At 45.4% G+C, this 25,166-nt stretch overlaps 1 protein-coding gene across 9 annotated transcripts in view; it reads right to left on the minus strand.

Moving 5' to 3' along the window:
• Nipped-A (Transcription-associated protein Nipped-A) overlaps positions 1 to 25,166 on the minus strand; it is a 270,630-nt gene that overhangs the window by 209,482 nt on the left and 35,982 nt on the right. For 8 of the 9 annotated variants that reach the window (XM_077657537.1, XM_077657536.1, XM_077657532.1 and 5 more), the window contains exons 10-19: positions 24,075 to 24,213; positions 22,937 to 23,015; positions 17,533 to 17,737; positions 14,480 to 14,571; positions 13,619 to 13,715; positions 11,011 to 11,113; positions 5,186 to 5,424; positions 4,238 to 4,291; positions 1,208 to 1,246; positions 222 to 318 (exon numbers count right to left, since the gene is read on the minus strand). In XM_077657537.1, coding sequence (XP_077513663.1) covers positions 222 to 318; positions 1,208 to 1,246; positions 4,238 to 4,291; positions 5,186 to 5,424; positions 11,011 to 11,113; positions 13,619 to 13,715; positions 14,480 to 14,571; positions 17,533 to 17,737; positions 22,937 to 23,015; positions 24,075 to 24,213 — 1,144 coding nt within the window. The remainder of the gene's footprint in view (positions 1 to 221; positions 319 to 1,207; positions 1,247 to 4,237; positions 4,292 to 5,185; positions 5,425 to 11,010; positions 11,114 to 13,618; positions 13,716 to 14,479; positions 14,572 to 17,532; positions 17,738 to 22,936; positions 23,016 to 24,074; positions 24,214 to 25,166) is intronic. The other variant, XM_077657529.1, reaches the window with a different exon arrangement.

Genomic DNA, 25,166 nt, shown 5'->3' on the forward strand with positions numbered 1-25,166 from the left:
CAACCCCTGGCAGCAGCCCTGATTATTGAGCTACCCTCCTGACTTAAAACTTTCAGTCTCACTAAAAAAAAAAAAAAAAATGAGGAACTCTGCACAAGCTACTGCGATATACGTCCTTTACAACGCAACTGCACAGGAAGACAGATGCGTATTAAAAGACAAATTCACTCTGTTCCCCAAAAAAAAGCAAACAGTTATCTGCTGCAGGCATGGACACTCACCCCCCATCTCTTCCATGCGTTCCAGCAGGTACTCGACCAGGATGGTGGCAAAGATGGGAGACGTGGCGCGATTGGCCAAGAAAAAGTTGGCCACAATCTGATGGAACAAGAAACGGCGTCGTTAACAATTGCGGCTCACAGGCTGAACAAAACTCGTATTCAATTAAGTGGTAAAAAGTGACAAAGAGTGCACGAGAAAACACAAAGTGAACACCTTGTCATTAAACACCATCAAACAATTGTTCATCACAGAACTGGTGGGCAGGGAAGATTGTGCACAGCTCCTAGCAACAGAGGCATCAATGCTCAAACTTCTGCCTCAATGCAACACCACTCTGGCTTTCTTCCAGCACATTTGGGATGAAATGGCACAGAACGACAGGACAGGACAGGAGACAGAATAACCAACATGAACAAGCTGCTGTCCTGGAAAATTCCAGCCCATCACAAGTCATTCTGGAAATTGGCACGATTCCACAAGACATGCCATCGGCAGTGGACACAAAAATTGTCGGTCGACACTGTCTCCACTCTAACAACTCGAAATTCGAAGAACATGCACTCAAAAGTTTTGCGTTGGCACCTCCAGAAACAAAAAACGGCTGACGGTTTTGGCACAGCTAAGCACAAAATACTGTGCAAAAACACGGCTTTTGCATGTCCACTGCCACCGTACCATGAAGTGAGATTGAGTTGCCCACTGACCCAAGAAGCCAGTAATGCACCTTTCCTTGCCTCAAAATTGTGGGAGTCTAAACCTTCCGCTCGTTTTAAGAAAAGGAAAGGCACCTAACTGACTTGATTTGTAGGTGGACAGAACGACTCCAGAGGATTCACACACACAAACACATCACTGAAGCCTGGGAGTGCAGCTAGAAGTGCTTTTGCACTAAAAATCTTGGCTTCACTCCTGCCCACCAAGTGTTCACAGCGATGTCAACACTAACGGAAAAATATAAAAACGCAGAAAAAAGTCTCCTACTCACCTGGAGGGCCGAGTTCTTGTTCAAGCGCTCGACCACGTACTGCAAAGAGTCACAGAGGCCACAGCTAGCTACTAGGTCAGAGCAGTGGCTAAATTCACAATTTCTATTAAGCGCGTTCACGATTTTCCCAAAACCTGATGATGCGATATGTGTAGTGAGCAAAATAAGATGCACTAGTTTGGTAGAACCCCGCTGTTATGTCCCTGGGTGCTGCGTTTTCCTGGCTGCTATGTTTTCATGAGCCAGTTTCATCCAATCGCCCATAGAAACCCATGCAATGCAAACTCAGCTGTTACACCAAGAATGGGTAAACTCTCACATTCTATGTCACTGTCACTTTATGAGAGTGCTTTACCACAGCCAACCGACCGAAGCGAAACTTTGGACTCCGTCAGCGCTTGGCATGTTCGGCGGCATTTGCCGTGTTGCACCCACACCGACACTGAGCACACTTACAGGCGGAGCAAATCTCATTTCAGCTGTTGGTGCAGTTCTATTGCCACTGCAACGCATGCGTGAACGAACGAAAGTGGGAAAACCTAACTATGCCATGGCAGACGCCGCCCGGGCAGCACTATACAAGATGTGACTGCAGAGGTTGGCTCCAGAGGTGTTTCTGTCATCCAAACTTTCCTTGTCACCTCCACCTTAAAATGCAGTTTGTAGGTTCAAGTAGACGAGGATTGTGTAGCATTAAGGTTGCCACCGCGAGACGAGCACAGAAGCACACACGCATGCATGCCCGAAGTTCACCCGTCCTGACCTTGCCACACTTGCCATTGCCTCCCTTCCACAAACAGCTGCTCAGGCGAACGGAGAGCCATCATTTATTCATTTATTTCCTAAAAGGTCTCTAACGAGACATTACATGAGGGACTTTCTGTGCATGCAAACGATCGCGACAGCCACAAAGGCTTGCCAATTCCAAAGAAGCATTTGCCCTTACTGGAATTAAAAAAGCAAAAAAAAATCCGGACAAAGACTGAAAAACATAACAGCAGGGTTTTACTGTATATGGACGGGGCAAAACACGAACAGCAAGTGCACAGCAGCAGTAGTAGCCAATCACCGTGCCAGCTTCTGCATACACCTAAAGGGTGGGGAAAAGGGGGGGGGGAATCATCCCAACAACAACGATGAGAACATGCAAAAGGTCATGCTCATTTTCCCTCCTGCTGTTACCAGAGTGCATCCATTACCAATTCCATACATGCCAACCTGAAAGTTTTCAAATTCATAAAACCTTCGCGACCAGACGGGGCGTAGCCAGCACATAATCTCTTTTAATGAAAAATGTCACGTTGCTTCGCTTCTTTCAGTCCACGACGCGATAGCGCTGGTACTTCACCCATGGAGGAAACACACAAACACGAGGAAACACACAAACAGCGAACAGCATGAGACGAGTGCGAAATTTCAGCACGCTGGAAGAACGTAACGTGGACGGAATCGTAAGAAGCACTCACTGTTTCAAAGCCTTGCTGGAGCGGCAATTAAGACGCCTTCGATAAACAAAAAAAAATGGCCGCGACAACTCAATCGTTATTCTAAAAGGCGTGTAGCTCGGCTGGCTGACTGATAAGTACAGCATATAGCCATTGCCGCTCCGCCTTGGGCGAAAAAGTTGTGAAAATGAAACTACGCGACACCAACACTGTGTCGGCCTATCACAGGGTGCCTGCCGATCGTCAACACATCTGCAGTTACGCGTACGTCAGTGGGGCGCCGGAAGCAGTGTAATATGCAGTTGAGGAACCCCTCCGAACTGACCAATGCCAGCCCCTGGGTGTCCAGAACGAGCTCCCAAGATGTGCATTTGGCGGGACTCTGGACGGCAGTCCGGATTATCCAAATTAACGAGGGTCGAAGAGTAGAAATAAGCATTTATTTAATTGGGTCGAATTAACTATGTTTTACAGTACAATGTTCCAAATATTTATCGCAAATAAAATATATGTTTCGTAAAATTTGAGGCAAGATTCGTAAAACGGTAATACGGGTCCAAATTCACACATTTTATGACAAATTCGGAAGAGCTGGCAGGTATGCAATTCTCTTCCATGCAAGGGACAACAAGAATGTGGACAAACCGTACAAGCAGTAGAAAACAGCCTCTTCCAAACTGCACCCACAAAAAATTATGAAGATTTTCAGGAGGTGAAAGTGTCGACAAGTCTTCGTATTTCATTCTTGAGTCATATCTTTCAAGTTCCTAGTTGCTTTGGACCATCTGTCTTCCCAAATGAAACGTTCCCCCTCCCCCCTGTATTTCTTTTCAAAATGCACCAGTGATGTTCTCCTGTACCAACCACTTTTTCAATGTTGACTGGTTTTCCAAAGAATACATTGAAAGTGCCCGAGCACTGGCATCTCCTCTTTCACAATAAAGAAAGCCTCACACACCTTCCTAGTGCATTGGTTACTATCCATCAAGGTAAACTGCACACTCCTTAAAAAACGGCTTGCATGTGCATGCATGCGTAATAGAGGCTGACCAAATGGGTTTTCCCATACTGTGATGTCATTGTAGTAACCAGACCCTGCGCTTACTTTCGTGCACTGTGCAGCCATTAATTAGGACTAGTGTCAACTTCATCCGTGAAGAGCACCAAGAGCCCACTTTCCTTACTTTTATGCGGTTGCTCTCCTGGGTGCTTCACATTCGTAGCATTTGAAGTCAAACTAAAATACGTTCACAGCAATACTCGCTACATTAACAACTCATAAAAAGCAGCCACACATGCACAGCAAAATGAAGCGCGCATATATCTCAACTCTAAGATTTTACATTGGCACTCGTATAAACAGCCACCGTATATGTCCCAGCCATGTAGTCCCCACTGAAGTATGTTCAGTGCAACTACAGACCTGCAATGGTATGCCGCCACACACATGCATTGCCTACAGACTCAAATCTCAGTTGTGCACCAATGCAAGTGGCAAGGAAGATGGTCAAGATGTGACTGCGCCATCTGTGCCCATTGGCTTTGTGCGAGCTAATTCTTCTCCACTCAGCTCACGCCAACCTACCTCAATGGTGGTGGAGAAGACCTCCCTGAAGGTCGACTGGCTCATCATGGTGAACTGCAAGGAGGCAAAGCACAGATGGTGAGACACAAAGAGAGAAAGGTGCACTGATCTAACGCAGGGTAAGACAGTGAGCTCTAAGCTTACCATCACTCAGCATGAGCACAGTTCACCACAAATGCGTGTCACAGCCATTGCATTTCAAATGCTGCCAAGCCATTCCAGAAGTTAGGAAAAAAATAATAAAATTGATCCTCTCAACTCTCCAGCAAAAAGGTCCAGGCATTTTGAAGGATTGTAATCCCTAAATGTGGCGGCACACAGTGACTGCAGAGTCGATGCTATGCCTCACCTAATATGAAAAAGAGGTTTGTGTCCAATCGTCCTTCAATAGTACATGACACAGATCTAAACCAGCACAGTTTCAATCACCTGGCATACATTTTGTAGGCCATTATGAACTTCATAACATCACCCAAACTCATTGTGCAATTACTCAGGAGTATGTGTACGAATGTGAAGGCAAGGTGACCACTGGTCATTAAGGGTAACAGAGTGGATTCGAGGAGAAGGCAAGTGTAGCAGGGGGCAGCAGAAAGTTAGGTGGGCGGATGAGATTAAGACGTTTGTGGGGATACGGTGGCCGTAGCTGGCATAGGACAGGATTAATTGGAGAGACATGGGAGAGGCCTTTGCCTTGCAGTGGGCGTAGTCAGGCTGGTGATGACGACGTAAAAAAGTCTGACTGCTGGAATAAAACGAGCCACTTCTACAACAGATAACACCCAGATTTCCATCCTTATCTGAGACGACACAACTACAACAGCCTTCAGCAAGAGGCAATGCCTTGGTTTGAGAGAAGGTTTTTCGCTGGTGAAACCCAAGGATAACCGTTGCATTTGACCCTCCCATGCCATTAGACCAATGAGCCACAAAAAACAGTCCACCCACCACGCCCCCAAAGTGGTCCAGGACCTCCTTCTCCTCCTTGGAGCGCACGGCCGACTGCAGCGCTGCGGTGCGTGCAGAAGAGGCAGCGGCCCCACTGACCGCCCCAGCCCCACAGCCGGTCCCGCCCACGGTGTTCCCAGGGGGAAGGGTGTAGACGTCCAGCGCCTGCAGGGCGTACTTCACCAGCCGTATGAACACCAGCGTCTCCTTCGGCTGGAACTGTTTCTCTTCGAGTGGCCCTGCACACCGTGTGAATGCCGTGTCAAGCATTTCCGCTACGTCGCCTTACCACCCATCCAGTAACCATGCCTTGTTCTCCACTGCCCTCGCAAGACATCGAGGAACATGACTGGCTCCCAGAAACTTCCTTGTGGCTCGAGTGCACAGACCAAGACTGAGAGCCACATTGCACCATTTGTCGCATGGGCAAGCCACACCGTTCAATTATGTGTGTCAGGCTGCAGGAAAATTTAGTTTTACTGGGGGCCTTGTGTCCCACAAACAGCTGACCACAGACACACTGCCTATACTTTCTTACCATTCCGGTGCACTTCTCTACGAGGATGTCCCCAAATCAATCAGTGGTTAAAAATAAAAAAAGGCCCTTCATCATAATAATAACTCTATAACATGATATAATAATAATAATAATATAATAACTCTAAGAAAATGCAGTAATAACACGAGTAGGAAAGGAAAGGCTTTATGCACACATTACAATGCTGCAATTGATCACAACGCAGAAATACCTACCCTCAACCGAGACAGGTGGTTTAGTGGTGAAGCTGCTACAATTCCATGTGCACCAACACTAAAGCTACACAGGAAGCTATTATGCCCCACAAGATGGCAGTTCCAGCTGCCATTTAAGTGAACAGTTCAGCCTTCCCCAGACTTAAAGGAACAAAACAGGCAAGAAAAAAAAAGCCAGTCCAAGCCAAAGGAGTTCGTTTGGCTTCACCCATCATTGAAGTTGGTGCATGTTTAACTAAAACTCAAAATTCTCACTTCTCACTCAAAAATACTTATTCAAGCATGTTTTGATAAAGCAGAAAAACACCATCAAGAGAGAAATTGTAGGCACTAGGAACAAAAAAATTTTTTAATGAAATGGCTCTGACAAGTACGACAGCCGATAGTAGTGAACCTCTGGGTTTGATGAACTGAACGGATTAGAATAAGAGAGATCAAAAAGTCTTACTGTAAGAAATCAGCCAGGACAACGTGAAAAGAGAAAGCAAACAAAGATGGCAGAAGGGCCATAAAAAAGTTTGCATCTGCTGTGATATCTGCATTGCAAGTCAGTTATTGAAGAATCTGCTTGAAATTAAATTGACCTTGGGATTCCATGGGAGGGTACAATGACAGAACATAAGTAATCCCATTTTGAAGAATGCTGTTATGAGAGTTAGTTACACTGGAAGGCCAATGCTACAAATAACTGATGCCAACCACTGCAAGGCTCTACCTAAGCCTGTCAGTAATCGTCAATTCTTTTGTATAGAAAATTTACTAGTAATTAGGTTCTGCGAATATCCTTTTAAGTATCAAAGTGAATAACACAGTATTTGGATCCAGCTTCAAAGCGAATAACAATATTAGGAAAATGCGTATATTTTCCAAGTACAGTAGAACACTGCTATAGTAAACTCGTGTACAGTGAAAGCTCGTTAATTCACAACTCGTTAATTCGAAATTTCGGATAATTCGAAATAGTCATCGTGGTCCGGTCCGCAGTGCATAGAAGTCAATGCGCGTAACAGCTCGTTAATTCACTCAAAAATTGGCGCCGCCGCCCATAATTTGAACTGCGCGCCGCCAAGCGCTGCTGTTGAAAACCATCGTTGGAAGCTTTCACGGCAGAACGATAGATGGCACAACCATGGGGGCGCCGCTAGGGTGCTGGAACAGGTACTAACCAGTCTTTCCTGCCGCGATTGCTTCGAGGAGCGACGTTTTAGTGTTTTAGCCCTCGTTTTGCACGCCGCTTGCTGTGAGCTTGTGTCCGCGAGATGTGTTCGCGTGGGAAATACTGCGCCAAGACGGTAAAGGAGAAAGTGGCGATTTTACGCGAGGTGAACGAACGGAAGGCCAGCAAAGTGGAAATCGCGAAACAGCACGGGATTCCACCAAGCATGTTGTCGACCTAAGTCCGAAATAGGAAGGCCATCGAGGATGCCTACGAAGCTGAAGATTTCGCCAGCAACAGAAAAAGGCTCCGATTAGCCAAGTATCCGGAAATTGAGACCGCTGTGATCACGTGGGTGAAGGAAATGAGAAGCGCAGACATTCCACTGAGCGGCCCAATTATCATGGCGAAGGCGGCCGATTTCGCCCTGCGCATGAATGTGGAAGATTTTGTTGCCTCCGAAGGATGGTTTCACCGCTTTGAGACAGACATAATCTTGTCTTCCGGGTGTTGTCCGGAGAAGCCAAAGAAGTGGACGCTAGAAGACCGAGTGACTACGGTAGCCCTCAGAGAGAAGAAGCAGAAGATGATAACAGATTGTTTTGCTAAATAAATGTTTTTCGTGCCCTCCGGGCATCAAACGCATCCATTTTTGTTCACTTTCATTAGTTCGAATTTCGGTTAATTCGAACTGGCCTGGCGGCCCCGTGGAATTCGAATTAACGAGCTTTTACTGTATAGTAAAAACACGGGTATAGTAAAGTGAAACCGTAGTCCCATTTGGCCTTCCATACATGACCATACATTTTTTCTTTCCTTTCATTTACAGTAAAGACATCTTTACTGGTCCTTAAGGGTAATGGAGCGGATTCCAAGAGAAAGCGAGCATAGCAGGGGGCGGCAGAAGGTTAGGTGGGCGGATGAGATTAGGAAGTTTGCAGGCATAGGGTAAGCGCAGCTGGCAAAGGACAGGGTTAATTGGAGAGACATGAGAGAGGCCTTTGCCCTGCAGTGGGTGTAGTCAGTCTGATGATGATGATGATGAAAGACATTATTAATAGAAAGCAATTGTAGCAAAGAGTGTTTGCAAAGAGTGCTTAGCCACGGCGACATACTTTCTGCAGAATTATGACAACACCGCATGCACGCAGTCTAGGGCATCTCATAGCAACAGACAAGTAATGGCGTAATAGCAAGGCCAAGAGTCGGAGGCAAATGGTTATCTAAGACACTAAAAAACGGTGCTCCTTGATATGGCTTAGCCACTAGCTCTTTCGCAGCGAGGGGAAGCCAACTTTTCGAAAGCCTTGTGGCCATGATGCAAAGTGCCCAGCATGCATGGAAAAAAAAAGCAAGCAAGGCTGGCTATGAAAGTAACAAGAAGGCAGCTTGGCCCCCTGAGAAAGGAAAGGCAGTAAAGGTGCAGTGAGGAGTAGGGATTGGCAAAAAAGGGCCCAAGGGTCACAGCAATAGGCAGCGGAGCAGTGGCGGCAAGAAGCAAAGGTGCGGTGGCACTGTGTTGGAGGTTTTCCCACGGTTTATTGCATCGCAGGCATTTAACTGTTTCCTCTGACATGACACTGAGGCTGCGGGAGACAATGCTCCGTTCACACAAGGCTTGCGTTTCATTATTACATTTGTGGTCATGGAATATTTGTGCAGATATGGTGCTTCCAAGACTCAGGACAGAATCGAGAATGTGGCAACATAACGTATCAAAATTGAAAAAGAATACGATTAGCACATAAACAAATGATTAAAGCAGGATGGAAGGTAATTGTGTGTGTTTCTTTTCTACATCAACACTGTGTACTCAGCAAATGGCCAAGCTAGCAGACAGTATCCTCAGAGCCATTCCATCGCAAACAACTGATTTAGTAAAGTCATTGTAGTAAAAATTTTCACTGGTCCAAAGGACTTAACTATAGAGAGGTTCTAATGTATTTCAAATTACGGGAATGTGGGAAAATATTTCATTAATCAGGACAATGAAATCTAATTGGCAGCCAATTATATGAACCCTGGGGTCCACATTCAATAAATCAACCAAAATCAAAAAAGCCACTCGAACTCCAAATTTGCAGGCAGCTGGAAGAAGCAGTCAATGATCTCATAAACAATCCGACAGTTCCATGCAATCACACCCCTCTGGATGTCTGCACACATTGTGCACAGACTGTGTTCCTTCAGCAAATGCCCTGTTGGGAAAGTCACCAAACAGTGAGCATGAAGGGACATAAGCCTAGATGCGAAAGTAAACACGCCACAGCAATAACTGCACCCAAAACAGCAAGACCAAGACAAGAAGGATAAGAAGCTACGCCGACATTCCCAAGGTAAGCGCTCCGTCAGCAGCAGATTTCATAGTTGTGTTGTTGGAAACCCACTTCAAAACCAGTCTCATGGCAGGCAAAACGCCAGTTACCATAAGTACTACAATGAGAAAGACAGGAATGCAAATAGCTCTGCAACGGTTGCATGGCCTTTGCTTCGAAAAGCACCGAGAGCATTTTCTTGTGCCCTCGGTCTCGGCCTCTTACGCATCTCGCAGCTACCTTTCTGTGTGTCTGAATGAGAAGTCCTGGCTCAGGCGAGTTTCACTTAAGCATGCACTTCATGGATAAGTCACACCTCATGTCCTTGCACAGCAAAGTCTGGAAAATGAGTCGTGTCTAAAAAATCTGTAAGAAATATTTTAAAATAATTGGCATGTGAAGAATTGCGTGGTAAGGGCTTGAGACTATACGAAGCAGTGCACTCTAGCTCGCTGTAGACTGAACATTGGCGAAAGCAACTTTAATTGCAGTTATTTTTATTTTGCTTCATTTTACTTTTTCTGCTGACAGTGACGTCTGCAAGCCACATCTTCCAGAAAAAATTTAAGAGCTTCAATAAACTGCCTCTTTTTTCACCATACTTTTGCAGTAAGTAGCTACTTGCTTCAATTCAAAAATATTCGCTTCACCCTGAAATTACCCGAACAAAATAACTAGTATTCACTTTGAACTGTAAACTCAATATTCGCAAGTCCCTATAAATAAACTGCAGCCACAGGGGGCACCAACATGGCGCAATCAGAGCAACACCCCCTTCAACAGGCCTAAATCTGCTCTACACCAAAGTAAAGAGGCGGCCAGCACTCCACAAGCACAGCACTGTAGGCTCTCAATAATTTGAACTCAAAGGGGACCAAAACCTCATTCGAATCAATCTGACAGGCGTCTTCGCATTAACTTTGATGTTCATGGGATCACAGCACCAGTTTGAACTAACTGGCTGTTAAGTTTATGAGAGTTCAAATTAATGACAACCCACTGTATGAAAAGCAAGTGACAAGCCCCTGTCAAGTTTGGGGCAAATTTAGGGTCACTTTGAGCAGACGTGCCACCCGACATGGCGTCCTCTGCAGGCACAGTAAGACAGCAAGCATCAACGACATATAATGCACTCATTAATGAATGTGCTCCGTGAGCTTACCTCACATGGTGCACACATGACTTCATTCTGAGTGCATGATCTCAATGCCAATGCTGCAAGAGTTTCACGCCACAATACAAAACTAAAAATCAAGAAAAGCAGCAATTTTCAGAGAGTTTTGAACTATTCACTTCCGGAATATGGTCCAAATTTGACCAATATATATAGGCTTCCGTTAGTCGAACTAGGGCACTTCTAAAAGATTCTGAAGTACCATCAGAAATTTAAAGAAGCCGCTGCTTGGCCGAATCTCACTGCTACCAGTTCCTCTGGCGTGTGGCACCACACAGCTTAGATGACGCTCAAGGTCAACCATGCTCACTAGCAACCCTACATTTGCCTAGCTGAAAGCCCAGGTCCATGTGAGGAAGCCACTTATTCCCCTACCCCATCGACACCCCCACGGGTGGGGGTGCGTTGAGGTAGGGAGCACACTCACCACCGGGCATCTTACAGGTGCCAATGCCCCAGGTGATGGTCTTGACACCGCATACAAGAGTCTTCACCAGGCCACGGCAGTCAGCCACTGTGTAGGCGTTGCTCTGCACGCCGCACGGGAGAGAAAGAGCAAGAGGACAGTGGTTATCAAGAGCAGAGTAAGCTAGCCTCACTTGCAAACACTTTTGTCAAACCTCGATATATTGAACACTGTTACAGTGGATTTTTACTGGCTATGTATTGAACTCTTGCAAAATATTTTTTATAAAAACAAGCAATTCACTTTATATACCGAACTCTGTTGTACGTAAAATGGATACACAGTACTTCCCAGCACCAAGCAGTGCCCACTCCAATCGCAGGCAGCAGACTTCACCGCATAACACAAGCAACCACTAGGCTGTTGCAAGGCGGTATGGCAAGCGTTCGCACCTATCTCACATGTGGTGCCTCAGAAGCAGCAACATGGGCAGCTGTAACCTTGCAGTAACCATCCTGCAGCGCGACTTTCTAACACAAGTCTGCCGACTCGAAAGTGGTGAAAACGCCTATAGCTTTCATCCTGGTTTGCCACTTTGCACGTGACCACTCTCTCGCTTCTAAAAATATCTCGCTGTTCAACGGTGTATGATACCCACTCTCATTTTCCTTGGTCATTGCCTCTTTGTCGCACCAAATACGGTATGCAATCAGACTTTTATTCTTTCAAAATACCTGAACATCATAGAAAATAACAACATATCGCTACGAGATATCACAGTGAAGAGCCTAAAAACCATTTTGTACCTTTTTGAAGACGTTTAGCTTGCACTTGCTCTGAACTGTAAATAAGATTATAACGCGGGTAAATTCTGCTTATGTTGTACACTTGGATGATGTAGTGCTCTTGTTTTGTAGTATTTACATTGCTTTTTGTTTTGATTGTGATGCTAAATGTTGAAATGTTGTATTTAATTCATGTTGATACTTTAGTTTTTGTTTCGACTGCCTCACCTGTAGCTGCCTTGTGAAAAATTGAGGCAATACGCTGCCTCGGCAATGTGGGCGTAGGTTGCCTCTCAAGCTGCATTCAAGCAGCTTTTTTCCCTGCGTCCTCTCTCTCCCAGCGAGAAATCAACTTCAACCTCAACAACATTACTGTGATGCGAGGAAGCCACCTTAGCAAAAGTTTGACCTGCCGCCGCAGCTGCAGCGTGCTGGCAGTGCTGCGCGGGAAAGCGAGGCTGCTAACTGGCCTTGGGCGTCGTTTTTCATGGTCTCCGGAAATAGCGCTGGAACTTCAGCAAAGTTCTTTCCCTGCTCTAGTAAGGGACACCCGAGGTGCCATGCCTTAAATGAGTAAACTGCGCTGGTCTTGCATGCATTTTTGACCAAAATATTTATTAGAAATTTTGGCCATATGACACTATATTAACATGCGTGACCTGTTCGCTATAACAAGGTTCGACTGTATCTGTCAAATCAGCCATTTTAAATCAGTGCTGTTAAGCTTGCGTTTGAAAATTAATTTGTTTGGCAAGAGAATTTTCAGCAGTTCGCCCACAAGTCAGTGCTTGCATTTGAACCAGCCACTAGCCACAAAACCACTGGTCCAAACATTTCTGGGTGCATTTGTTCAGGTTGCGTAGAAAAGCTTTTTAATCAACCGATTCTGCTGATCTGTTCATCAGCCTGAGCCAACACCAGCACACATAGCAACAGTGTAGAAAAGCAGAAACTACCATTGGAAAAAAATGACAGCCACCAACCAGTTAACACCACACGAGAAAAAGAGGTGGCGTACTGAGGCATGTGCACTGGTGGCAGCTAGTGGCACACAACCCAAGCTTCCAGTGTCTCACTCCACTACAGTGGTTGTAGCCGAAACATAGCAAGTGAGGGCTTTCAAAATGGTCAGCGCATGCTTTGCAGTATCTCAAGTTATCGATGAGCAACACAGATCCGTGAGGCATCTCGTGTCCAAATAACGGTGGCGCGTCCCGTCACCTCCTCCACTCGTCCTCTATATGTTAAACTGCAACACACTCTCACTTCCATCTGTGCGCAAAAGTCATGAAAAGTAAGGAAATGCGCATTACTGGCTCACTGGCTCAGTGTACACCTAGATTGTGTTTCCAGGTACTATGTGGTATTGGTGCCCCCCTATAAAAGCCTGCTTTCGTACAACATTTCGTGCTTAGCAATGGTAAACTACCAGCCAATTTTGTTGAAGTTCAATAATTTTTTGGACTGACTATTTGGACCATTTTGCTGCTCCCACCAAGTACAAAATGTCAGTCCGCAACTGTGATCACTGGCCAGTTTCAAACTATGTCGCCTACTAGAAGTTCCGAAGCCAGCATTTCTGATGTTCCAGCATCAGTTGATGCGCCATATCACACACACCACAGGAACTCTGCAGGTTTTCAGAAAACTGGCTCAGCAAACTTGTGGACTAGTTCACCAAATCTGCAGAACAAGTTTGTTGCTTTGCCAGGTGTAGGCACACATGCCGCCTTGGCATTAGCAGAAAGGCTTCACAAGTGGCTTTGATGCAAAGTTCACTGACAAACGTGGGTCTCGAAAGCTCAAGGCATTTCGCACTCAGGAAAGGAGTCTGCACGGCTCACCTTCTCCTCTTTTAGGTCAGCCAGGGAGGCAGAGAACTGAAGGCTGGCACGGGCACTGTCCTCACGATTCGCTTCGGATGGTGGTCCCTGCTGCCGGCTGCAGACAAGCAAACACAACACCGTAGCTGATATGCTGCCAAGTTTCCGATGCCCAGAAAAGCACATCAGCTCAAAAAGTTTAGCAGCTGCACAGTCACACGACAAAAGAAATGACGCACTCTGGCGATTTCAAGAAAAGATTGCTACAGCACAACAATGATGTCAACAAGAAGCACGTGGCAACAAACGTGCTGGCTGAACATGTGGTCTCTTTGGGCCACGCCATCGACTGGGATGGCGTAAAGATAATCGGATAAGAAACAAACAAGATGACAAGACTTTACTTGGAATCCCTTGATATTCAGACGACGGCACATATGCTTAATTGCAAGGAAGGCAATCTACCACCGATACACCTCCGCTGTTTACATCACATCATGAACCCTCATCATCATCAACATCATCAACTCTAACTTCCATCCCTTCACTGTGAACAAGGCCCCGTAGTGGGGCCGAAATGTCCTTTATTTTAACAAGATTGGTCAGCGCTCGATACTTTCCCGCCATGAACATTCCCGACCAGATGGGTTTCTGTCAAACCTTGGATTTCATTTGTGTTTCTTGAGATGCTAAATGTCTGTTAATTTGCACGCGCCCAAATGAACGTGGAAAAGTGCACCTTTTGACTCTTCTGCTTCAATGGTGTGCCACGCATCCAGGAGTTATCTATTCAACAAAATGCAACAAAGCAAGCCATTGGCTGGCTCTGTAGCCAGCATCACTCAATGGGGGAGGGCTGCAGGGGAGAGAGAACAGGCTCACCTCTTCTGCATGAGCACGGGCAGCTGAAGCTTGGCTATTGTCTTGAACTTGAGCACGAACACCTCCAGCATACGAATAAGCAGCTCCCGTCCCTGCGCAAACCATCGGATGAGGCAACGCCTCCTACTTTACTCAGACAGACAGCCCCAACCACACTCCTTTCCCTCCCCACACACTGATTACTTTGGCACAGCCGTTGCCCCAACACGAGGATCGCTGTCAACTAGTTCTCAGTCCTACGTGTCAGCATGAACTTCAACTAGTAAATGAACTGCCTCAAAAACTAGCTGTTCCACTACAACAGCCTAAAGTGCTTGATGAGATAATGTCAACACTAGGCAAAAAAAAAAAAAAAGGTGGAGGTTTTAAAATACATAACATCGCACAATGTAACAAAGTTTGTTCTAAACACATCAAGATCTCAAAAAATAACCAACTGTACTGTTGTTCCACGGCAGGGCTTCTCAATCCCTTTAGCCTCAAGGATCCCCCAACGGTTTTCAGAATGTGCTGAGGAACACCCCGTGTTCTGGATTCCATCGCTTCCTGCCCCAACATGCATGCAAACAGGAGTACGCAGGCACATGGCACCTCAAGAAATGCTAAAATCCAATTAAGAATGACTGCCTGTGCAATGAAACAGTTCGCAGTGAGTAATTTCAGTGCGATTAGTCCCAAATTAAGAGGGTAAAGGAAAGACGCAGGTTGAGGCATGCGGGGATTCAGGTGATGGGAAACCCCAAAGAGCGTTGGCAGGAACCCTGGAGTTCTGTGGAACCTAGTTTGAGATCCCCTGCTCTACAGCATGTCCAGACAGGACTGTATGAACACATAACACTTCAGCATACCTTCCACAAGTGTGGTGGTTGGCAAATGAAGGTGTGTGGGTGCCTCCCCATATAAGCACGGTCCTTGCAGTTCTAGCTGCTTAATGAGAAGACCTGCCTTTCTGGCCCAAACACCCAGATAACATAACGCCCCAAGCAAACCAAGTATACATGGTCGCACTTGTCTCAGTTGTACACTCCGTGTGCAAACTTTACATTTGAAATGCAGAACTAGAATGCGCACTTGGAAGCCTAATGTAGCAATTTAGTGCCGTGATGCATGGATTAGCAAATGAGCGGGTGCATTCCTTAGAGACCATTCTAATGTTCTAGGAAAAACGTTTATTGCAGCTCCACCTCGCTACCCAGTCGCCTGACAATGTATGAAGGCATTAAAGGCCTAAATGCTCCTTCCTCTCTTCACAATATCAGGCGACTGGGTATACCGGAGTGGAGCTACAATAAACGTTTTTCCTAGAGCTTGCGTCCCGGAAACTTTTGTCCCCAGTAGTGCATATCTATAATGCAAGCCCAGTTCACAACGCTGACATCCCCCCCCCCCCCCCCTTCCCTCGAGTGGTGATCAAGCCATCTGTGGCAAATTCATAGCCAAGGACCACTGCACTGATCCTACAAAGACCATCGCGTTTAACGAAAATAACCACCACAAACCAGTGCAGAGGAACCTAGCTGAACTGCTTTCACCAGTAAGTTTCATCTGCACAGAACACACCTTGTTCCAAGCACGTGTTCTCAAGTTAAGGCCTCATTTTTCTTGCTCCATGCACAGAAGTTTCCCCTGAACTGCAGCCAAAAGCTGCCTTCCCAAAATGCATTTTTTTGATGCAAATGGAAGAACTGCAGCCCTGTGTGGACAGCAGGAGATATCCTGAACCATACCAAAAAGTACTCTACAGTCTGTTATTGGTAAGTTGATATGATCCCATTTCAAGCCTTGTTGCTCGGAACAAGGCTTCATCAGCGGCTAATCGTCAAACAATTCACAATAAAAGGAAGCCCCCGAAACACAGATTGGCACTACGAAGCACTAGCCAATACAGCTCTTATGCCTTCCAAGTATTCCAAATGCATGCCGTAACATTGAATGGGCGCCTCTGCAGTCACAGTACCTGCAAATCCCAGCTGGTCTACAATCAACACAGAAATCAAATATTTCAGACTACAATAAAAACAAGGGAGAACGAAATGTTAAATGAACAAAGGATGGGGAATTGATGGGATGAACTGGTGAACACTTCATTCAGGCAGCTTTGCGGCTACCTGAAGGCAGTATTGTGAATCGTGGGAAATTTCCCATATCGTGGGAAAATCAAGCCACTCAGGGAAGAAGGGAATTTTGTTTAATAACCCATTGAAAACGTGGAATATTTTGGTTTCGCTAAAGACCGGTGTTCTAAATGTGTTTTCTCGGGAAAATGTGCAGAGATAAAGAGAAAATGCTGTTATCATGGCGGCCTGACTAGTGTCGCGAGAAGAAATTTGGCTTGATGTTTCCCTTTAATTTGTTGCCTAGCCTTGGATACAGAGCCCTGGCCCATTCAGGTTCATTCAGGCTTCGAGTGCTGCGTCCTTGCATTTCTCCCAGCTATAGTGACAGTGGCCCTTCCATTAATTGCTTCCAACCACTCCCAGCTCTTTAGTCACGCAATCATGTTGTTGTAAAGGAATTCGCGAAAATTTCTACGGTCTATACAGGAGAGGCTAGAAAGGAAATGGAAGTAGCCGAGCTGGTCCCCGTCCGAACGCAAAAACTAATAAAGACAAGTGGTGATTGACGATGATGTGATCAAGAACAATGCAGCCCTGATGTTCATTATTATTGGGGTTTGCATTTATTTTATTTAACTCATTCTTATATTTATTACCTTGGCTGTATTCACTCTAAAATTACTATACTTTGAAAAAAAAATATTTGTGGGAAAAAATGGGAAATTTTTAGCCAACAACTGGGAAAAACCAACTGGCCAATGCATCAACACTGCCTGAAGGGTAAAAAGAAAGACCTGGTTTCTAGCTCACAAAACAGTGCCCGATTTTGTTCTCAGAGTTTCATAAAATACAAACCCCAAAAACAGCTCCATGCATTGCATGCTGTAATGATGCACCCTCCAGCACCCTCACTTTAATACCAATGTCTTAAGTGGGCTATTCTAAGGTCACCTCTCGACAAATCACTGCCTAGAAAAGAGGAGGGATGGTCCGTACATTTCCGTTCTCCTGGTCGGAGCGTGTCCGGATGCACTCGACCAGGTTGAGCAGCAGCTTGCAGGACATGGTCTGGATGGAAGCTGGCAGCGATTCGTCATGCACGTTGCGTGAGAACACGGCCACCGCCGACGAGAGGTTGTTCAGGGAGAGGTGCTGCCTCACGTGGTGCACTAGGTCGGCCAGAGTGCTGTATGCCAGAGGCCTGCACGCACCCCGATCATAGCCCCCACCCCCACCACTCAAGTGTGTGTTTCAAGAATTCTCAGTTTCTGCACCCTTCACTTTGCCCAAGCAAACGCCGCAACAAGGACCCTGATTCAAGGTATATTCCAACCAGCCCTCATTATAATGTCCACACTTTAGTAAAAGTACTGCATCTGAATGGATATACTATAACACCAGAATTTTTTATAGTTTATGGTGGTTTAAAGTCCCATAGCAACTCAGGCTATGAGAGACGCCGTAGTGAAGGGCTGTGGAAATTTCGACCACCTGGGGTTCTTTAATGTGCACTGACACAGGCCTCTAGAATTTCGCCTCCATTGAAATTCGACCGCCGCGGCTAGGGTCAAACCCGCGTCTTTCGGGCCAGCAGCCGAGCACCATAACCACTGAGCCACCACAGCGGTCACATCACCGAAAGCTATTATAGGTTAGCCACATAGTCCTGCATTCTACAGTAGGGCAATAAGACCATAATTACTTAGTGAATTATTTTTTAAATTAAATTAGTGGAATTTAATTCAATTTCTACCTGCCACGATTGCCAGGCAATTTCCCAAAGTATGAGGCGGAAGAGAGAGAGGGGTGGGAGGCAACGGGTGGCCACATCAGATTTCAATGATTTGCATTAAGGGGAGATGCAGGCCTTGAAATCGTCAAAAAATGTGAAAATTTTACACTTTGCAAAAATGGCATATCTAGGCTCAATACACTCTAAAGTACCTGCCTACAAAGTTTCAAAGTCTACTTCGACCTCCAACCACCACAAAATTGATATAAACGTGGAAATGGCAATTTCAGAGCAAAATGCGGCAGCACTTGGCGCTTCCCGCGTCCCTGATGGCCACCACCTTAGTTTTGTTCGAAAGCTGGTACTCTCCCCTACATCCAGCTATTACTCACTATTGCAAAATCTTTTTCAAACATCTGCATTCCACCATTCTCTGCGGCCTCTACAACGACCTCCGAATGGCACGCGCACGCACTTCAAATGCAATTTTCTCAGTTTCGTGCTTTTGGCCAAAATGGCTTGTCTTACGGAAGTTTTCATTAAATTTTTATGGTGAAATATCAATTAACCTTATACCGCTGAATTCAGAAAGAACTAAACTATGGAATTAAGCTATTTTTTTATGGCAGAGTCACACATATCAAATTTTGCAAACCGTAACGTCACGTAATTATATTTTACCATTATGGTGCTTGGACATAACTGAACGTTATGTGATGATGTACTTAAAAAACAATATGAATAGTATACCTCCAGATGGAAGGTCTTTGGCTACAGCTCCATTTCAATCGGAACCAAAAATTAGAGGAAAAGTGTCTTAATGGCCCGTAATAAATTAACTATTAGGTGTCGGTTAATTTTTTGTAATATAGGAATTAATTTAGATATACTGAAACTAATTATATTTTTGAAAACAGACAGAAGAAATACATAGACACACCTAGTTTAATTATAATGTCTTTAATACTAAATAAAAATTTTCGTTTTAAGACCACCATGTCCCCTAAGGGGGGACATTGCACTTAGACCTATTTTCCTTATTTTCAGTCTAAGAAACTTTATCACTTTGCTGTTTTTTATACTGATTCAAAATCTGATATTATCTTTTCTATAAATTAGAACTTAGTTCCAAAGATAATTTTAATTACTCATTAATTAGTATCTAGGTGCACAGAAAACTGCTGAATAAAAATAACATTAATCCAGGGCTACATAGTACGACGAGTAAAGAATGCAATAATAAAAGCCGTTTTTCTATTTTACCCGCATTACTAATTTTACAGCACTTAGAATAGCAACATTCATGGTGTGAATATCATGCATTGGTAAACTTTGCAAAATTAATACATTTCTGAAGTGTGAGCCCACCACGGTGGTTCAGTGGTTAAGGTGCTTGTCTACTGAGCCGATGTGCCGAGTTCAAACCCGACCGCGGTGACCGCGTTTCAATGGAGGCAAAACGCTAAGGCGCCCATGTGCTATGCGATGTCAGTGCACGTTAAAAATCCCCAGGAGGTCGAAATTATTCCAGACCCCTCCACTATGGCACCTCTTTCTTCATTTCTTCTTTCACTCCCTCCTTTACCCCTTCCCTTACAGCGTGGTTCCGGTGTGCGGTTCCGGTGTCCACAGACATGAGTGAGGCCCAGCCTTTGAGAAAGACAAGGCTCTGAAATAGTTGCAAGAAGTAGGGAGAGGAAAAAAGGACCAACGGGAACAGGACTGGGCAGCATGAAAGACGAAGCAGCAGTGGCACAGTGATGACGGCAGCCAGTGCTCCGAGGGAGACAGGGTGCGTTCATGTGCTGTCGCAGGTATTTCTGAGGTGCTGCCTCCAAAATAAGATCGACATATCTGCTGTAGCTGTGTTTTTGCATTCTGTCTGTTTCTTTCCATGCCCTCGGCTTGAAAAGGCAGAGATCGGTTTATAATCGTAATATATGCCGTATTTATAATGAACTCCCTACTTTTATCGTTGAGAATTCACTCCTTTTATTTTTTTTTCTTAAAGCAGTAGATTTTCTTAGTGTGTTCCTCATTTTCGTCCACACTTGGCAAACTTTGCAGAGCGCCAAAACGATGTGTGCCCTTGACAACAGCTGCAGCAGTGCCGGCTTGCTCGGCACACTGCTACGTGCCCGGTTCCGCCAGTGCATGCAAAGGCGGCAAGCACTCAAGCATCGGAGAAGTGCGCAGCAGTTTAAACCAGAACACTATAAAACATCCTCTACACTGAAATGATATGGAGGAAGCAGGACCTTCACACCTCCAACAATTTAGCGAGGTCGAGATCGGCAGTGAAAATGCCTAATCCCTCTCACACCACAGCCAATGCTCAAACATTCATATTATACACTTGTGACCACCCTGCCAATCTTTTTAACCTTGTGCAAAAAATGTGCACCTGACCTTTAGGGCTGGTATTCAGCAAGTTCGCTTTATCTCACCACAATAGGCAGGTGCCATCAACTATCACAAAACTGCTGGATCACACCATGATACAGCAAACATCTTTCAAAGCAAATGATGCTAAACACCAGCGCAACACTAACGTGGCTGACCTTGCACCGAATGGGTGGACAGACGGTTAAGTGGGCCGGCAGCCGGGTTTATAATAGGAAATTTGGAATCTCACAAAGAAAGCGGCAGAAACTTCCCCCTGCATAATGAACCCTCCCCCCAAATTGTCAAAAACATTTATGAAAAAAAAAAGGGTTAATTGCGCAAGGAATTACAATATTTTTCTTCCCTTTCAATGTTCCCTTTTTATACATATAACTATGGTACTGCCTGCTTGCCTCTGTCTTGAATGTGTCAATGGAAGTGCTCTGCCAGTGGGCCATGTGCTCTGGCACAAACAAGGTGACCAAAGGTGGCCGCTTTTAATCACAGCGCAAAATTCTTTAAAAACTTTCATGAGTCAATCTAGCTGTTTTCGTGTCCATGGCATTTCTTTTACGTCAGCACGCTGTCTTTGCTGAGCGGTGGATGGCTGCTTGGGTGACCCTTCCTCCTTTTATTAATGAGAAAGCATTACTGACCCACCACAGTGGCTCAGTGGTTGGGGCGCTCGGCTACTGAGCCGGAGTTCCAGGGTTCGAACCCATTTTGATGGAGGCGAAACACAAAGGCGCCCATGTGCTGTGCGATGTCAGTGCACATTAAAAAGTTCTGAGGGCACTTAGCTCTGTTTACGTGCAGGAATGCGAAAGCATGGAATTTTCTAAAACGCAGTTTTTTTCCACTGAATTTTTTAATTTGTCATTTTTATTTTGTTTTCTATTATTTTAAATTTTTATTTATTTTATTTCTTTATTTTTCATCTATATTTAGTTTTTTGCTTTCTATTACGTTTTGATTACATCATCAGTTTGAAAGCTATAGTGGGACACTTTCCTGCGAACATGGCCCCTGGGGAGTCATGAGCGTATAAAGGCTTTCGCCTTAAAAGATCCCTAGGTGGTTGAAATTATTCATGAGGTGGTACCGCAACCCTTTTTCTCTTTCTTCCATGTCCACCTCTCTCTCTTGCCCTACAGTGCAGTTCCCGTGTCCACCGAGATGAGAGACAATTACTGGGCCATTTCCTTTCCTCAAAGTCAATTTTCCATTTTTTTCAAAGCATTACTAGTCCCATTACGAGAAAAGCTGGTGGAGTGTGTTAGTACTCACAAATGGTACAGAAAATCCCATCGATGGCAAGAAAAATAAGGTGCTGTTATCAAGCTGCCATAGGACACACACAGCAAGCCAAGCACCACCATCTCAGAGAATCCTATACATGTCAGTCATCTATATATACCCCCCCTGGCTACACGTACCACCACTGGTTTGTCGTACAACTTTCCATATGGTGTTGTACGATTTGTCTTTGCATATAGCTTACATATGCTAGTCAAGTTGGAGACTGGCTTGCGACAGAGATTTCGAACTGATGACATATGCACCTTAAATATTATGCCTTCATAGCCTCTTTACCTCTTCCCTTAGGGCACGGTTGAGGAGAGATGTGAGACAGTTGCGACGCAACCATTCATCGTACACCCCTGCAGGTGGTGTTATATGATCTCTCATTGCATATGCGTACATCTCTTAGTCAGGTTGGAGGCACTAGCTCGCGACAGGTATTCGAACCAAGTGTCCAAATGTTTCACTCAGAAATTTGTGCATTCAACAATCGGAGGCGCGTCTTCATTTCATTTCTCAGTGTGCAACTTGCGTTGAGGTCGAACGCTCACGATGACACACTACTGCTTTCATCTTCACAGCGTATAAGCCCTCTGAATTTTAGAATACCACCGATAACAAATTTACCCTGTTGTCTTGATGACACCACTATAATGAGGTTCTAGTGTATGTCTCTCTCAAAATGTGCCACCAGCCAGAAACATCACACATGCATTTCTGTCACTTTCCCTTCTCACAAAAAAAAAAAATAAATTTAACAGTGCCCACTTGAGGTCAGGAGAGTACATGCAACCTCTGTGTGCCTCCCTTTTAGAGACAGTCTAGAAACCGTTGGAAGTAAGCTGATAAAGAGCAAGAGTTTCTGTCCACTTCTTTCACTACTCTCTTCACTAGCACAGCTCAAAGGAAAGGCAAGAGTGGTGAACAACACAAGAAGGCACAGGCACATGCCGCTAGAGAGGAGGGTTCTGTCCCACTCACCGAAGCGATTCATAAGCTGTCCAGCCAGTTCCAATGAGAATGTTTTCATCAAACAACTGCTCCATGCATCCAACGAACTCTGCAGGGAAACAGAAGAGGAAAGCGCACCGTAAAGGGAAGGCTTTCACAAGGGCATCAGTGCATGTGACCACCCGACAAGGACAACCGTCGGAAACCAACTCTCCAGCACAAAGTGCACAATGTACAACACGTAAAAATCAGAGGCCAGTCAACAAATCTCAGCGCCAGCGGCAAATCACAGCCTACGCAGGCTGTCAGGCTGCCTTCTCCCAAAAAATCATCGAATCCAGTGCGATAGCTCCGGAGCTGCCCGCACGTGCTTGATCATGTGGTAGGCGGCTGCCGAAAAGGAGCGCTGCAAAGCGAGGCTGGCCGATAGCGTGGATTTCAAAAGGTTGTTCCCGCTCCCTCGTTTCACGGGTTTCACTGAAGTGCGGCTGGGCGGTCGGGTAACGTGTTTGCCCTGAGACTGCCTGGAGCCGGAGCAACAACGCGTTGGCAGGCTTTTGGCGACTGATCGCGGGCATTTGGCGACCGATTACAGACACTCAAGCGTTCGATATAACCAATGTGTAGTTCGTTATAAAAAATACATTTTACATGCATGATGCTAGAAAAATTTCCCGAGTGTTCGATATAAAGCATATTTCGCCATGTCCAAGTTCGTTATATTCGGGGTTGCTTCATCATAGAGGGGTTTTTCTGTATTTGCTGTTTCTCGTCATTTTTAACATCATATTAAGGAACCTGAGCTTTCTGACAAAATGTCACTTCCGCAAGACTCGAATGATATTGAAAACATGATAACATCAAATGTGATGACCACACCATAAGCTCATGCCTGTATATACAGTCAAGCTCCCATCATTCTTATTCCAAGAGGTTACACTGGATGTTCGAAGCTACAAGGAAGTGTCTAGGAAATAATGCATTTCCTGCTGCAGCGACATTATGTTTGCTCCGCAACAAATGTTCAAGAAAAATAAATGCACATTCACAAGGTTCACACACAAGCAATGCAAATCACACCGTGAAAATCCCACACTGTGCATTCTTTACAGCACGACCCAAACAGTGCCCTACAATTTTCCTGTCTTCTGTCAAAATGTTACTCAGCTGTTGCGCAGGTCGGTAGCCAGGATGTGTCGAGCGGCAATGAGCAGCTCCTTGCGCAGGTGTGCCACCTCCTGGGGGCACAGCATCAGCAGGCCCAGCATGCCCTGCGCCAGCTGGCTACAGTGCACCCCCACCGTCTCCTGCATCGATGATCAAGCACGGTGCCCCCTTCACCACAATGCAGACAGAGGACCACAAAGAACCACCACCGTAAGAATATTCACAAGACTGATTCATCCAAGGTGTTTTTGCAAAAGCAAAGTCAAACATCAGTATGTCCAGCTTTGTGTTGTTTCTATTTGTACGTGGATTCCAATGCCATAAGTACGGGGGCTATGAGAGATACCAGCCACATAATTGCAAGGCAGCTAAACATTGACACAAAGTCCCTTGAGAATTCTGATAACAGCCCCTGGTCACGTGAACTCTTCGTTGTGCCCCCGATTGGCTCCCTGCTTTCACATGCACATTATTGTGATGTCCGAAGCTTCGCTCTCTTTGCATGCCGCTCAGTCGCTGTGCATGATGCCGTCGCACACATCAACTTCAGAAGCACGAGCCACGCACAAGTTCACGCTCGCTCTTCCTGAACGGCAAGCCCACAATGGCTACAGAAAAGAGCCTTCATATAATGAAGGGCGTTGGCATTCACGGTAAACAGCATTACAGCACCAGCTACTAATAAATATTGTAAAGAGTCGGTCGATCGGCTGGTAAAGTGTTTTTTTGGGGGGGGCGCGCGGTCCGTTTTTTTCCCTGATTCACCAAAACACAACTTGAAACTGGGGTAATGCCACTATATTTCATATGGGATGCAAATGGAGCAGAATATCGGGGACTTTGTTCGCAATTTTCAGAGCAACGCAGGCATCTTTATGAAGAAATATTGGCTGTGGTTTAGCCCTGGTTAAACCTGCTAGATAGGTAGAGCTACAGGCCATGACTACACTTAGGCTTCGCTGTGGTTAAGCAATGTAATGCTACTGATGATTTACTTGGCTAATCTCTGTCTATGCTTGGAGAAAGACACATGGTTAAGCAATGGTTGCAACTTTATTTATCCCAATGAATACGCTTTGGTGGTCAGTAAAGT

This window comes from Amblyomma americanum, chromosome 3, assembly GCF_052857255.1.
Source record: "Amblyomma americanum isolate KBUSLIRL-KWMA chromosome 3, ASM5285725v1, whole genome shotgun sequence".
In the NCBI taxonomy this organism is placed as follows: Eukaryota; Metazoa; Arthropoda; class Arachnida; order Ixodida; family Ixodidae; genus Amblyomma; species Amblyomma americanum.